General features: G+C 37.4%; 1 protein-coding gene across 1 annotated transcript in view; it reads left to right on the top strand.

Moving 5' to 3' along the window:
- Positions 1-16456, top strand: part of LOC145992600 (pickpocket protein 19-like) — an 829803-nt gene that overhangs the window by 35641 nt on the left and 777706 nt on the right. The window contains exon 3 of the mRNA XM_083128954.1: positions 7121-7263. Coding sequence (XP_082985080.1) covers positions 7121-7263 — 143 coding nt within the window. The remainder of the gene's footprint in view (positions 1-7120; positions 7264-16456) is intronic.

Genomic DNA, 16456 nt, shown 5'->3' on the forward strand with positions numbered 1-16456 from the left:
CTCGTATGAAACAATACTGTCTTGATGCAATATAAACATTTTAGAGTATTTGTTTGCTTTATGTAGTTGTATTTTTTCAAAATTTTTACGTTACTAATTTTTACAGACATATACACTACATTTGTTTACGTTTATTACTTTTGTTAATTGCATGAAATATGTTTGAAAGAATTGCTACAAATGTGTTATAACAAACTGTTAAGTATTACACAATATAAAATCATTTGTATATAATAATAATTAAAAAAAATAGCTTAGCACCACGCCATGAAGGCGTATAGGGGGTGCGGGGGTAACGCCCCACACTGTCTTGATCCGGTTGTGAGTGAAGGTGATGTGATCAGCATCACGCCCCTAATCGCCTTTACCCCCCAGGGTTTCCCCCATGTACACATGTAATTCGACGATGGGTAGGCGCCGGAGCCGCTTCGAACGTTAGAAATGTTCCCGGGTTTGAACCGGCCGGGGATTGAACTCGGGACCTTTAGCATGTTAGGTAGACGCGTTACCGACTTAGCCACCGCGGCCATAAATAATAATAATGTAATTAATAATATTTTACTTGGATACTGTAAGTTTTGACATTATCATATTTATTATATATTTCAGTAGTTATTATTTTTATTATATTTGGTATATAATCGCATTTCTTCTAATATAAATGAAATACTTTTTTTCAGTTCAACAACATTTGTACACAGAGAATTTTAGGAACTGACATTTCTCTTGCATCTGAATAGAGCCACAGATACTAATTCTAACAGTAAATGCAATTACTTTTTACATTTCAGACATTCTCTTGTACAAACGGAACGTTCAGAACAGATATTTCTCTTGTACTTTGAACACACTTGTTATTGCATTCTACTTTTCTTGGTATCGCACAAATAACATTTCCTTTTCTTATGCTGCTCTGCGGAAGTAGATGTTGACGTTGTTGGATCCTTCATTGAAATGGCTGTTTCTATTGCCTGAACAGTGTCACGTTTGAGTCCTTGTCAGGATCTTCTTGTAATATGTTCCTGGACCAGACTTTCTGCAAGATCAATTACAAAGATCCTTCTTCTTGTGTTCTCATTGTTTATATGCCACTGAGGATTAAGTGTTACCCACACTACGTACCCAGCTACCCCACAAACGTCAATGAAGTTCATGAAGAAAGCTGCTGGCCAACGGTTTGTCTTTCTTTTACAAAAGTAAGTATCGACTCCTCCTTTCGTTTCATTATAATACAATATATTATCTGGTGTGTTTCCCCCTTCTATAATTATGTCACTAGTGTGGTGCATACTGCTGAGAAGTAGTTCTGCTTTGGACTACATACGAGATAAGTGTAAAATCTCTGGAAAAACCAAACTCAGAAATAAACACTTTTAGATTTTTGTTTCGTTGGAATTCAGGTGGAATGAAGCATTTGTTCTTCCTAACTGTGACAACTAGTGTACGTCCATTCCTCAGTAATTGCTTGGCAACTTCCAGATCAGTAAAATAATTGTAACACGTAACATGTCTGTTTATGTGATTGTATGGTTCTGTTAGCTGAATAAGCACCGTTCATCCCACATCTTTGGTTCTCGTTGTATTTTCCTTCCCCAAATATGGGATTCCTTTCAATGGATATAACGTTTTCGAATCACATGCTCAAAACATTTGTAAACCATATTTACCTGGCTTAGACGGCTTAGGCGAAAGGATCAATGTCCGGTAAATGGTATCAGTTGTTCGTCTACTGTTATAATACACCCTTGAAGTTAATGTTTGGTGAGATTATTGGAAACTGTATCCCACACATCACGAATCGGTGCAAGCTTGTCTCTTTTGCGACGTTCACTTCTTGTAATTTTGTCGTCAAAGCGAAGGAATACAAGGAGTTCCTTGAATCTATTCTTGCTCATAGTAGCACGAAGAATTGTAGGACCATACATTGAATTCCACAATGATGAAACTGTAAGATGGTTGCACTTGAAATGACCAGCTGTTATAAGACGGCCTGTGAATGCACCGATTTCAACTTCATCAAAAGGGACCAAAGATGTATTTTTCTTTTTCAGATTATACACTCTTTCAGCTTCCTGGTTGGTAAATTTCACCATGTCTTTCATAATGCTGGATGATACAAAAAGACTGACACAATCTTTTGGGCTTTCCAAATGTTTATTTGGTGGAAGCAAAACTTTAGATGAAGCTCCTTTTATTATATTGGAAGCCCTAATCTTGGAAGCGGCAGGTGGATTTTTGTGCCATTCAGAATGGTCTTTTCCAACGTAAGACGCGTTTCCCAAATCATAGGGTTGTAACACTTCTTCACTTTCAATTACAGTGTTTCTGTAATCACTGTCTATATTTATATGATTATCATCACTGATGTCACTGTGTGGGTTAAGAGTCACTGTCGTCACTTTCTTGTTAGCTACTATCATCATCCTCTCCTCCCTACAACTGCAAGCAAGCAATAATATCTTTCTCAGTAAGCTTGGGCATAGATGTCAATGAGAAATCACCTGGAATGAGAAATGGAACTTTAGTGACCTAATGAACTGAAATGTGTACTACGGAATTTAAAAAAAATGAAAGAAAATTTACGTAAACAGTGGAAAAGCCGCAGGAGTCCAACGGACTCACCATGTGCTTCTGCGTTGCAAAATTATATATTGCGGTGTAAAGAAAAACATATTATATGAAAATCATGAAAAATCGGACATGATGTACGTATATTTTTTAACCAATTAGGAATACTAGAACAGATATTAGAAAATATCACAATATTACAGAACTATAATTAAAAATGTAGTGTAGTGAGTACGATGGACTCACCTTGGCCTTTCTAGGGTTAAACACGCAAAGACGTTGCCATCCCGATTCTGGGGTCAGAACAAGGCCCAGTTGTCCGGCTGCAATCAACTAACTTACGTATTTGAGACAGGAACAGGTGTTCACTTTTTATTAAGGTTTTTAACCTATTGTAATTCCGAGGCTGTCGCCTGTAGTGATATTTTTGGAACACTATGCTGATAGGAATTCCGCGTCATTATTATTTCTCGGGAGAGAGATGACTGCAGCCGTACAAAGATCAATGCCGCTTCAGCAGGTTTTGAAGTTTCTCGCCTTTAAAGTTCGTCTTACAAATGCGCTGGAAAATAAATAAGATGTAATTCTTGAATCTTTCCTGGCGGCGGATGATGAAGAAGTTCTCTTGGGATATCAGCCAGCTGATCTCTGGATAGGCTTCCGAGCTTTCGAGAGCTAACATAATTCTCACCCTCAGGGATTGAAGTATATATTGAAAATGTAGAAATTAAAATATGGTTTCCTGTATTGGATTTTTTAGTTTACTTAGAAAGAAAGAAACATGCTAGGTTAGTATTTAGAATGAGCGTGTAATCAAAGGTAATGTCCTACGTTAATAGGGTTATCTAGTTAGTTACAATATAATGATTCACTATAGTACCGTCACCTAAGTAATATATAATAAGAGATTATATACAAGGTAATAATGATGATTTTAATGAAATATAATTAATGTTCAAGTTTTAATTACTAGGGTGAATCAAATATAAACGGGAATTTATTTTTCATAATTTATTGAAACAAAATACAAATACAAAACAAAGTAATTACCTTTCTACATAACTCCCTTGAACTGAAATGCACTTTTGCCAGCGGATAGGGAGTTTGGCAATTCCTTTGTCCCAGATCGTTCTCGGTCGTGTGTACAGCCAGTTGCAAACGAACTCTTCAACTTCTGCGTCATCATAAAAACGCTTACCTCCGAGTGCTCCTTTCAGGTTTCTAAACAAGTAAAAATCAGAAATGGATAAGTCTGAACTGTATGGAGGATGTTCAAGTGATGTCCAATGAATTTCGTCCAGTTTGTCACGTGGTGCACAAGCTGTGTGAGATCTGGCGTTGTCATGAAGCAGCAGAACACCTCTGATGGGTGTACCACGTCATTTGGTCCGATAAGCAGCCTTAACACATTCCAGGAGTTGGAAATTGTAAGCAGCATTTACTGTTCTTCTTTCATGGAGATAATCCAAAAAAGTGACACTTCTGAATTCTAAAAAAACTGTGGTAAGAATCTTCCCAGCTGATGCGTGGCTTTTGACCTTGACTGGCCCAGCCTCTTCTCTTTTCCGCCACTACTTGCTGGCCTGTTTTGACTTTGGTGTGTATTGGTGGACCCAAGTTTCATCACATGTGATAACGGTGCAAAAATTCATCTCCTTCTCTCTCATAACGAACCAGGAGCCTTTGGGAGATTTTCAGTCGAACCTTTTTCTGTTCCTCAGTAAGGATGTGTGGGACCCACCTCCAAACAATGTTTTCTGTAGCCCAAGTTCTCTTGAATGATCGTGTGAGAACTACCATAACTTACGCCCACTGCAGATGAAATTTCACTGACTGCCAAGCGAGAGTCACCTTCAATCAAGTCCTCAACAGCCTGAATGTTTTGTTGAGTGATGCTTTTCCTTTGCCGCCGTTAATGCCTTTCATTTTCCACAGTTTCCCGTCCTCCCAAAAACATGTTGTGCCATTGATACACACAGGTCTTTGAAAGGGTGGACTGACCAAACTGTGCTCGAAGTCTGCTCAAACTTTCACTTGGTTTCACCCTTCGTTTGTAAGAAATTTGATAATGATGCGTTTCGAAATGGACGGGTGCACCTCCTGCTCACTCATGGTGCTACTGACTGATGTTAAAGTTGACAAGGACTCCATGGAAGGGGCAGACTCCAGATACACCCACTATCATCACCTCAAGGCCACAGGCCTCCACCACACTTTCCCTGCAAGTAAGAAATAAATTCCCGTTTATATTTGATTCACCCACGTATTAATTGTGCGGACATATATGAAATGAAATAAAATTGTAATTAAGTGATAAAATATTGACCTCAATTTTGAATCTAAAATTAAGTTTTAAAATATAATGTAATTTATAATGAATTTTACATATACAATCAAAATCACCTGGGAGGTTAATGGTATCCAGTGTTGTTGTGTTTACGTACTTTTTGCATCTCAAGTTTTGGTTATGTTCCCCACACTGTCAATTTGATTACTTCAATAGTGATAATATATAATTTATAATATTTATGTGAGGGTCACATAATTGTTTTATTTTTAATTTTTAATTTCAATTTTCTTAATTATTCTATTTCTCCCAGTGACTTACGTATCTAATCTAGTATTTTTGACAGACAGTATTTATTTCAATTATTTTTGTTATTTAAGAAAACAATTATTATATATTTTACGATTATATTTTTCTTTTGGAAATCCTCTTCAGTGTCGGCGTCCCGAGGCTCTTCCTTGTGCTTCCTCTTCTTGTTCCTGTTGTGGTCCCCGCAGTGGTGGGGGTGGTTCCCTGGACAGATTCCGGTCTCTTAATCTTTCACTTCTTCTGAGCACTTGTGAGGGTGGGGGAAGGGGAAGAGGTAAACGCCGCGTCTCCGTTTCCATCAGATAAGTCCGCAAGTCACTTTCGAACACTAAATTGGCAAGTTACTTTAATTCCTTTTTACCATCACCTCGTAATAGATCCTTTCTTGATGAGATGATCTCCTCACTTGAGGCAGGGAAAAAGAGTCCTCGATGTGCTGTTGTGTCGATCTCTGTCCCGCAAGCATTGCACAGATCACTATCCGTTTTGCCTATTTTCTTCAAGTAACTTCCATAAGGGCCATGCCCTGTAAGAAGGTCTATTAAGCCTTTTGAAGGTATATAGTCCTTTCACAGCATATTTTCCTGAGTTCAAGGGACGGATTGATATAATCTCCTTTCCTTTACACTTTCGTCCCACTTTCTCAGGATGATATCTCTTCGACATCGATGAAGTCCAACAATGACTATATCGCTGAGCCCCATTTTATCTATACCAATCGAAACAAAATTTTAATTTAACAGCCAATGAGAATTCTTCATATACGTTTCTTGCAAATATTGTATTAGCTAACACCATTCGTATACTTGTAGCGTTTTAGATTTTCTTGACATCTAGCAAAACAAACAATTATTTTAAAATATATATCAAAGAAAATACTCTTACAACTATATGGTAAGTATCACTCATACTCTCTTCTATTACGAAGTCTTTAGCATTCTCTTCTTCCGATTTGGAAGGCCGTTAAATTGGCTCAGAATCATCCATAGTGGAAGGAGCTTTCTTTGGTGCGAGTTTTAATGCTCCAGACTTTAGACACAGATCCATATAAAATATTAAAAACAGCACAAACATTCGGATTTTCGGTTCGTCATTCTCACGGAATCAACTAAAGCCAAATGTTTTAAATTCCAACAATCTAGCATCAGGGAACAGATTCATCGAAATGCCGCAAGGTGGCAGTTTATAAGTACATACGCGGTATCATAGTAATTCAAAAACTCTATCGACCACCTCACAATTTTGACAGGTATACAAAAATTCTTTTTTTTTATTATACCTCTTAAGTTGTGGCAAGTAACAGAGATACTTGAATCTTTGCACGTATGAAGATATGATGAGGGTTATTTCACGGACACCATTGCTTAGTCCCTATAGCTCTTGTCCAGTCTTACTTCTAGCGCCCTACATGCTGGCAAGGGGAGCGGGAAACACACAGCTGACCAAGAAACAACAGTGGCGGCGCTTAGAGATACGACGTCGCGGAAGGAAATGCTGCGCGTGCCTCGCTCTGCAGGCTATTGCGTTTCTCATTGTACTGGATTCGTCGCTTCCACGCTCCCCACTACCCTTGCCAGCATGTAGGACACTCGCCGTAAGACTGGCCAAGAGTTACAGTCTACATGAAGCACATTTTGTCTCTCCTTGTTTACATCACTCAAGTTAGCTAAAGCCAGACGTAATAATATGTCCTGTCCTCATGGCTCATTAACATACATTGTGTAAAACAGGTGATCCCTAATAAAATTGGCCTCCACTCCTAAATATTCAGAGGTGTGCACTTGATGCACTGGTGCATATAAAATACATATCAGAGCCTACGTTTCCTGCGAATTTCATTTCCCTTGTTTTTCTTTTTCTGCTCAGTTTATTCAAATATTAGTTACAATAAGATAATATATGCCTCTTAATATATGCCTTACGTAGATATAGATATTGGTATTTTATGTTTTTCAGATTCGGAACTGTAGTACTATATTTGTATCATGCAGTTGGAAACATGAACAATTTGACTGTTGCGAGAAGTTTGTAACATTAGAAACTTTAAGAGGTTCGTGTTTCGTCTTCAACACAATCCTCAAACCGGAGACGAAAACAAGGTAAAATAGAAAACACATTTCCAATTTCTTATTATTATTCTCTTTGTATTGCATGAAGTTTATTAGTAAATTAAATTAAATTAAAAAAGTACTAAAGTAAATAATTAAAAGGTAATTGCAAAATTAATCGATTCAAGATTACAAATTGGAAATATGAGATACAGATGTCAGGACAACGAAGGAAACGTGCATGCCGTTTGAGATAATTGCAGACTTAATATCATATTTGGAGGCCTCGGGTGTACAGTCATGGAAAAAAGTTCTTCCCCATAAAGCTTTAATAGGAGCAAGTAATGCAGGAGGGTAGGCAACACATATTGCACCCTTCGATGATCGGGTGATTTTGCCTGTCTTAACACCGAGAAAAGTGTTCCACGCGAAGGTCAACATGACAGGAAAGCAAAGAGGGTCACGTGACTATTGGTTACGTGGAGTGTTGTGCTTCTCCACGTCCCCAGTTCTTGATCCACATTGCAGAAAAAGTAGAGCTGCATGCAATATATGAAAATAGGTTGTTTTGAACTACACGCTTAATTATGATTTTCCCAATTGTAAATCTATCAGACGTGTCTCCCGATTTAGTCGGGACAGTCTTTTATTTGAATTCCTGTTCGTCATAGGCGTAACTTGAAGGGAGCAGAAAGGGCATTTGTACCCCCCCCCCCCAAAATCAGGTTCCTTAAAGCTGCTAAAACAGGAATTAAATACTATGATTTGACGTGTCCAAAAAAAGTATCATATTGAAAGATTGTTCCCAAATACGTAGATAGCAATTTCATACTTTGAAAGTGTCTCAGATTTGTTTATTATGTCACATCTTAGTGTGGGAAAGGTCTACTACAAAGTGGAATTTCGTAACAAAAATATGAACCCACTCCTTTTATTTCGTAGCCGATTTCATCTTGAAACTGAAATTAAGAATATTAGTTAACAATGTCATTGGTAAACAATAAAAAAATGTGTTAGACCCAATTCTTTAATACCTTATCATAATCTTTATCGCAAATTTAAATTTGTTGTAAGTCCACTTTATGCAAAAAAAATATATAAATAAATAGAACCAATATTCCTCCTAAAAATACTACCTGTGCTTAGCGCTACGCCATGAAGGCGTATAGGGGGTGTGGGTTAACGCCCCACACTTTCTTGATTCGTTCGTGAGTGGGAGTGATGTGATCAGCATCACGCCCCTAACCGCCTTTACCCCCAGGGTTTCCCCCAGGTAGCCATGTCATTCGACGCTGGGTGGGCGCCGGGGCCGCTTCCAACGTTAGAAATGTTCCCGGGCTTGAACCGGCCGGGGATCGAACCCGGGGCCTATAGCATGGTAGTCAGACGCGTTACCGACTGAGTCACCGGCACAGATAGACTAATCTGAACTGCATACAGTTTAAAGTGGGATCCGAACAACTATGTGCTATCACCTGGTATCGTACCCGAGACCCCTTGATTACAAGGCCTTACCACTACGCCATCAGTGAGGCGCACACAATATTTGTATTTCGACCTTTTTAAACCTATATGTATCATATAATAGGTTGTTTAACGTTCCTATGCCTCTATGGATTATATTTAGCCAGTATTCGAGCACATAGCGTCAGGTTTCATAGAATATAAGCTTCTCTTCCATGTTTATGGTTTCCTGTCTGCAGTAGAAAAAGTGGCAGGTTCCCATAGCTTTTCTTTCAATAGTCTAACAATGGTTGCATATCATATCACTCAAATTTGATTCATTCGTTTCGAACACAATCCCCGATGGCCCAGTGGGATCGTCGTCGCCTTGTAATTAAGGAATCCCGGGTTCGATACTCGGTGGAGGAACATAGTGGTTCGGATTCCACTTTAAACTGTAGGCCCAGTCACGATTAGCCTAACAAGACATAAAGTGGACTGAAGACACCAAATCGAGCAACCAACACAATCCCGTTATTGTCCATATTATCGAATCCAGAACCTTCGTCACGAATAACATAAGCAGGAAAACAATGTGAAATTACCGAAACAGAACCTAAAAACTACAACGGATATATTGGATTAAGTCGACGATACAGCACGCGTTCTGAAAAGAACAAAAATTCGAAAATTGAAGGACCTCTATACGCACCCACTTTTCCTTCCCTCAATGGGGAATATATCCTTCTAGCTGAGAAGCCTTTACGTATAAGTGCCCTGAGGGAACTTCAAGGCCACGACGATAAAGTGTTCTACGTGCAATGACGGTACCAAAACATACTTCAGATAGCTGTGTTCCTTCTTATTTCGTACGCCATTGATAACTGGAACACGTGATCTCGTCTTTGGTAGAGCAGAAGCCTGCTTGCTTGCCACCACCCTTTAGTTCAGTGACCTTCGCCCGTAGTCAGCGAGAGTGAATGACTCACCAGATACTTGTTGTCTGTGAGGCTACACAAGAATAGATATTTCGTTAGTGGCTGTAAGTATTGTTCAATCTGCAGTTACATCAGTTAACATAGTTTAACACAACTGATTGATTGATAAACCCACTAGAATAACAGAATCTTCCGAAACATTGTTAGATTTAATAATTGTTGACAACCCCAACATTGTATCTTCTTTCGAAATCGCGAGTCCAATCGGAACTTCAGACCACTGCTTGACGAGCGTGTCACTGAATTGCGCAAAACCCAGGGATAAAGCCAAGTACGTTACGTACCGAGATTTTAAGAAATTTGAATATGAAAATTTTTGTCTAGATGCTGTAAACATTAATTGGAATGAAACGTTTAAACTTGGAAACATCGATTCTAAAATAGAATTTCTTGAGAAAAATCTCGTCGACCTGTTTAACGTTCACGCCCCATTACGAACGGTTAGGGTGACGAAAGAGCCAGCGCGGTGGCTAACGGATAATCTGAAGCTGCTCATGAAACTAAGGGATGGTGCGCTGCGTAAATACAAGCGAAGCAAATTAATTTTAAATTGGGACGAATATAAAAGATTAAGAAATTTTACCACGTCTGTTATGAGGCAAGAGAAAAAAGCTAATTTTTCTTTTATTGTAAATAACAATAAGAGAAATTCAAAGAATATGTGGAATAGCCTGAAAACAATTGGTATCGGTAGCAAACGGAACGCGGGAGAACTTCCGCCTCATCTGAGCAGTCCCTCTGAAATTAATAAACATTTTGCAAATGTCTACGACAGTGTTCTTCGAGACAACGCCATTATTGCAAAGGAGTGCAAGTATTTCTTAGAGAACTGCTTTCAAAACGATGCAAGAGAATTATCCTTTCGCCAGGTTCAAGATTCTGAGGACGAAAAGGCAGTGTACAGTATTCGATCAAATGCTGCAGGAGTGGACAACATTACGTGCAAAATGCTTAACCTGGCCCTTCCCTTCATACTTACGGCACTCACGCATACCATTAATTTTTCTCTGAAAACCAGCCAATTTCCAAATGCATGGAAAGAAGCTCGAGTTATTCCGCTCCCCAAAAAGCAGACGTTAACCTCTCTAAGCGATTTAAGACCAATCAGCATTCTATCAATATTTTCAAAAGTCACAGAAAAGATAGTATCTGTACAATTAAAAGAGTACATTGCAAAATATAAAATCTTACCTGATTCTCAATCAGGTTTCCGTACTTCTCATAGTACAACCACGGCATTATTATCTGTCACGGACAATATTTTACGTTCGATTAACGATAAAAAACTAACTATACTAGTATTATTAGACCTTTCTAAAGCTTTCGATCTTGTCAATCATAACCTTCTCCTAGCAAAAATGAAATACTACAGTTTTTCGAAGCCTGTAATAAACTGGTTCCAATCATATCTACACGAAAGAAGACAAAGGGTTTTTTACCCTGCCGACACCGGATCAACACCGATAACATTAAATGGAGGAGTCCCGCAAGGTTCCATTCTGGCCCCCTTTTTATACACCTTATACGTCGCTGATATATCAAAGACCATCAGCCATTGTAATATACATTGTTATGCGGATGATACGCAGTTGATGATATCGTCATCACCATCGGATTTGTTAAACAAGATAGATAATCTAAACAATGATTTACATACCCTTAACAAGTGGCTCACTGCAAATGGGCTCGCAATTAAGCAGAATAAATGCGTATACACAATTTTAGGCTCTAACTATTATCTTGAAAAAGTAAATTATGATACAATTAACATCAAAATTAAAAACCAAAACATAATTTATGCACCAACCGTTAAAAATCTAGGCCTTACTTTTGATCCCAAAATTTTCCTGGGCAGGACATATCTCAGCGCAATGTACTAACAATAATGAGATCACTCTACAGGAAGAGAGACTTTTTCACTAGAGAAACTAAATTATATCTAATCGAAACTCTAATATATCCTATTTTCGATTACTGTGATGTGGTGTACGGCACGAATTTACAACGTAAAATATAGAACAGAATACAAAAAATACAGAATTCTTGCATTCGTTACGTTCTCTCGATCAGGAGAAATCAGCACATCCTACACTTGCTCAATACATACAAAATCCTTAACATGTCTAGGCGACGCCTACTGCATCAGTGTTCTACAATATATAAGGTATTAAAATTACAAACACCTATCTATCTCCACGAGAAACTGACATTTAGAAATTCCATACATCCATACAATACTAGAGGTCGGCGAAAAATAGACATTCCCCGCCACTCTGCTGTCAGTTTCGAAGGCTCATTCTCCCTCTGGTCTGCAAAGGTTTGGAATGCTCTTCCCGATTATGTTTCTTTTGCTACAACACCCCAAAACTTCAAAGAACAAGTCGTATTATTTTTATTGCAAAGACAACAATTGAGCATTAGCTCGTACGGCTAAGCAACAAGAATCAAGTAAAGTAAAACCATGTATTTTGCAAACACTTATCTGACACAACGAATATTTCAACCTGTGTGCATGCTATTTTAGTATCGATCTGGAAATTGCGTATGTACACGTGTGTATGTGTGTATGCGTGTGTGTTATTGTATCTGTCATTGTATTCTCTTATAATTATATTATTTTTCATTTATGTCGTATTCATTCATGTTATGTTATTTGATTTCAGTATTATTCAGTATTATAAATGTATGTGTTGTAACTTTTATTCACCAGAGTTAGGTGGTAGAGCAGCCCAAGGCTGAATTTCGCTCTGTAGTAAATAAGAAGACTTTTCAATTCAATTCAATTCAATAGTTTCCTAATGGTTACGTTAGTGATAAACATGTAAATTAGTTCTCGAAAGTGAACGTTTTATCTATTTGAACGGGGGATTTTTATACAGCCTGCATGTATTATATTTTCCTGAAACAAGAAAAAATTCGAAGACGCAAAAAGAGTTGTATCAGAGTAGTTAACAAAAGGAAAAAAGAAGTAGAAAACGAAAATGTAAATGCTGAAATAAATGATGGTAGAGATCGAGTGAATAACATTTTGTCATGGGGCCTCCTCGATGGCGTAGTGATAACGTCGTCGCCTTGCAATCAGTGGATCCCGGGTTTGATACACGGTGGATGCACATAGTGGTTAGTATCGCACTTTAAACTGAAGGTAAGTCCAGATTAGCATATCTGTGCACCAAACCAAAACTAAGAAAGAAATTGTCACAGTGTAAGAAAATTTCATGTTCAACCACATACGAAACAAAGGGAATAATATATTGCAGGTTGGAGTTCACATCTGTAGCATCTAACCAGCACAATTATGAATCGCAACATATCGTATCAGATCCATTTTTATTATACATGTATGATAATATAAGAGAAGTAGAGGAAAGAGAAAACCAAGCGAAACACGGATGCCTTCTCCAGAATTTCAAATCTCATTACATAAGGTTCTGGGTTGGAGTCCCGAACAGGCATGACTTTCTTGTTCTTGCCCTTTCATCTGCTTCATTTTATCATAATTCATCGTTATGGTTTACCTGCAGGGGAAGAATAATGACAATAATTGACAATGCAAAGCCAATGACAAACAGAACAACTCGATTACGGAGGTGTCAAGAAGAAACGAGACTTGACAGTGTCTCCGTCTCTCGGTTTGTCGAATTGAAAATTGCTCTCCCGTTCTCGGTCTCGATTAGTTAAATATAGAAATCGAAAATGTATGTGAATGAATATACATGTATTTTATATATTCCGGTGTTGTAGGAGATTTCGTGAGAGATGAAATAAGTACTCTTCCATCGTATTTATTTTTATAATTTTTATTCCCTGTTCGATGATCGCGACGATAAGGACGAGTGACCATTACATGAAATTGATGACGAAGTAGTCAAACACCCCTGACAAGGACGGTACTCAAACCCGAGACTTTGGCGACGATATCGAATGTCAATCACTTAATCAGCTTGACCACCGAGCCTGTTTAATGTTGTTTCTGTCAGGTAATTCGTAATAACTGTCAATATCCCACATTCACTATCATTTGCATCATAATTTATCTTATTGTTGTGATTAACCTGAATTCAAAGAATTAGTTGAAAGGCAAAAATGCAAGATTGAATATCTCTGATGTTACTTCGTGTCGAATAATATGACTGGTATTATGATATGAATTTATTAATCATATAATATGCCTATTCATTCCATTGATTGATCCCAATTGAGCACACAAAATATGGTATAATGTCCCCTCCATGGAGGAGTGGTTAGCACAGCGCGCTACGATGCCATGGGTCCCTGGTTAGAATCTCGACTTGGGCGTGGGTGTCCTTGGTAAGTGTCCCTTCATCAATTTCATCAAAGCATCACTAATCTTCATCGTCGCTACTTGCCAAAAGTGAAAGAATAGCAAATCTAAATAACAAACATCCAATCAAATCTAACATCTTCACCGATTTAATTCTATACGGTACCAAATGCCCACTTTATTACTGCATCTTAAGTCATTTTACAGCATCTGAATTGTTTTCCGATTCGAAAACATTTGGAAAGTAGTTTTGTGCAGTTGATTGTGCATTGTTTCGTTGTTGGATTGTTTAATTAACGTCGCATTAATTAGTTTTATACCAATCGTAACAGGGGGAAGCAGGAGCACAAAGGAAGCGAAAAAGACAAGGAAGAGACGACTGCTGTCTTTAAAGATAGCATCCCGTGAATACAACTCAAGTGATTGCAGAATATTATGGATAAAATTTATTTCGCTTTTTCGTTTTATTTCTGTTTCAGTTATTTTACTTCGCTTTTCTTCTACCACTCGCGTTAATCGTGTTGGTGAGGAAGAATTATAAACTCGAGAAATGTACAATGGCACAAAAAAATATATGCCTCTCCCACGGTTCGAAACTGTCAGTACAAAATATTGTCTTATTTTTTAAATTTACGGGCAAATGTGGTTTGTCATGTAGCAATTTTTGCTTATCTCTTTCTCAAGGGGTTCCATTGCCTCTCTGATATCGTAGTGGTAACGTCTTCGCCATGTAATGAAAGGCTTCCGAATTCAATACCAAATAGAGAGGCATTTGGTTCGGATCCCATTTTAATCTGTAGGTCCAGTGCATGAACTGGACTTAAACAATTAACGTGTGGCATGTGGTCTGTGATGAGAACCATCATTTCAGCGAACCTTCTTGACAATGACTCTATCACTCGTAAGAATAGAATTTCCTTACGAGTAGCTCTTGACAAGAAACCAGTTCCGAAATTTTCTTCTGGAGGCCTCGTAGCACCCAGTTGTTTGTTGTGGCTGGGGCACGAGTCATGTGACTCATGCTATCAAAGCTCAATCCTTTCCGAGAACTCAGAATCACCAGGCAAACTTAAGCGAATATTTTGTTATTTGGGTTGCATAAACAACAGGCTTTAAGACGTTACGAAATTCTACGTCCCGTGGCCCAGGTAATTTTTTCTCTGACTGTACAACATGGTAACTGACAAAATGAAGGTTTCGAGATATTGAAAGTTGATGTTTCAAGAAAAACTACATTACAAATTAAAATAAATTTCTAAACGATTTACAGCAAATATGATTCACTCGTATGTGTACTATCATAGATAAATGATATTTCATTCGAATTATTTTATTCGGTGGTGCAACTTGTGATTTGGTTGAGGGTTGTTCAAGGAATTGTTGTTGTTTTACATGCAACGATATTATCAAAATGAATAATCAGATACGGATTAATTCAAGCTGTCTTGTGGTGTCAGTTCAATAATAATATTTATAGCAACCATAACAATTTGTTACACATAACTGAAGGTCTTTAATAATAATAACAATTTTATTTAATAAACAATAACCTGTTCTGAATTTGTAATTCGAAAAAAAAATCTTAATTCGCTTTTAGAAAAAAAATCGTTTTTCGAAAAATATAGTTTTTTCGGAAAAAATGTTTTTTGAAAGAAATTTCGATTTTTGAAATAAATTCGTTTTCGAAAAAAAATGTTTTTTGAGAAAAATTGGTTTTCTTAATTGGAGAAGAATTGTTTTTCTCAAAACAATTGTTTTTCGTTTTTTTTCGATTTCTTTTCGTACTTCTACTTTTCATTTTCGAAAAATTTCATTGATAGATTTTCAATTTTTCGAAAATAAAAGGTCATCCCCATTTTACGTATAAATTGCTTAATGAATCAAAAGAAATTTGGATAGTCAACGTAACACAGCTTTGAGTCAAGAATAGCTTGTGAATCGCATTCTGTTGGGAATGCTAAGGTAATAAATAGAGCCTCTGTGGGTGTGTGTTGTACTTATGTGAAGCTGAAAAACCGCTCATATATGAACATATTTTTTATGAAATAAATCGTTTGTTACCTACTAAGCCTTGTCCTCAATGCGAGAAAATAATTAGCATTGCACATTTAAGTAAACACCTGAAAATTTGCAAGGCATGAACCGGACATGGAACATTGAAAAGAAAAATTGATCATCCTGAACTGCATTAAAAACCAACACCTGAATTTTCTTTTTACTTCGAAACCAGGCTGTGATATTTACAGTTTTTGAGTGAAATTAAAACATCTATCATAAATACTTTGAAAAATAAACTGGAAAACAACTCCATAAAAGTATATGTTGATCTAATCTGTAAATATGAGAAAACCAATGGGACAAGAAATATTTTATTTTCACAAAACGAGAAACCAAGTTCTTTATTTGACAGACATTGACAATTTGAGGGATTTTTATTCTAATCTTGCTAGTGAATTGATTAGGAAACATGATGAATTCGAGGCTAATGGATCACGTTGGTCTTTATGTAGAAGTCTTC

The sequence above is a fragment of the Lepisma saccharinum genome, chromosome 9 (genome assembly GCF_977018435.1).
Source record: "Lepisma saccharinum chromosome 9, izLepSacc3.1, whole genome shotgun sequence".
Lineage (NCBI taxonomy): Eukaryota > Metazoa > Arthropoda > Insecta > Zygentoma > Lepismatidae > Lepisma > Lepisma saccharinum.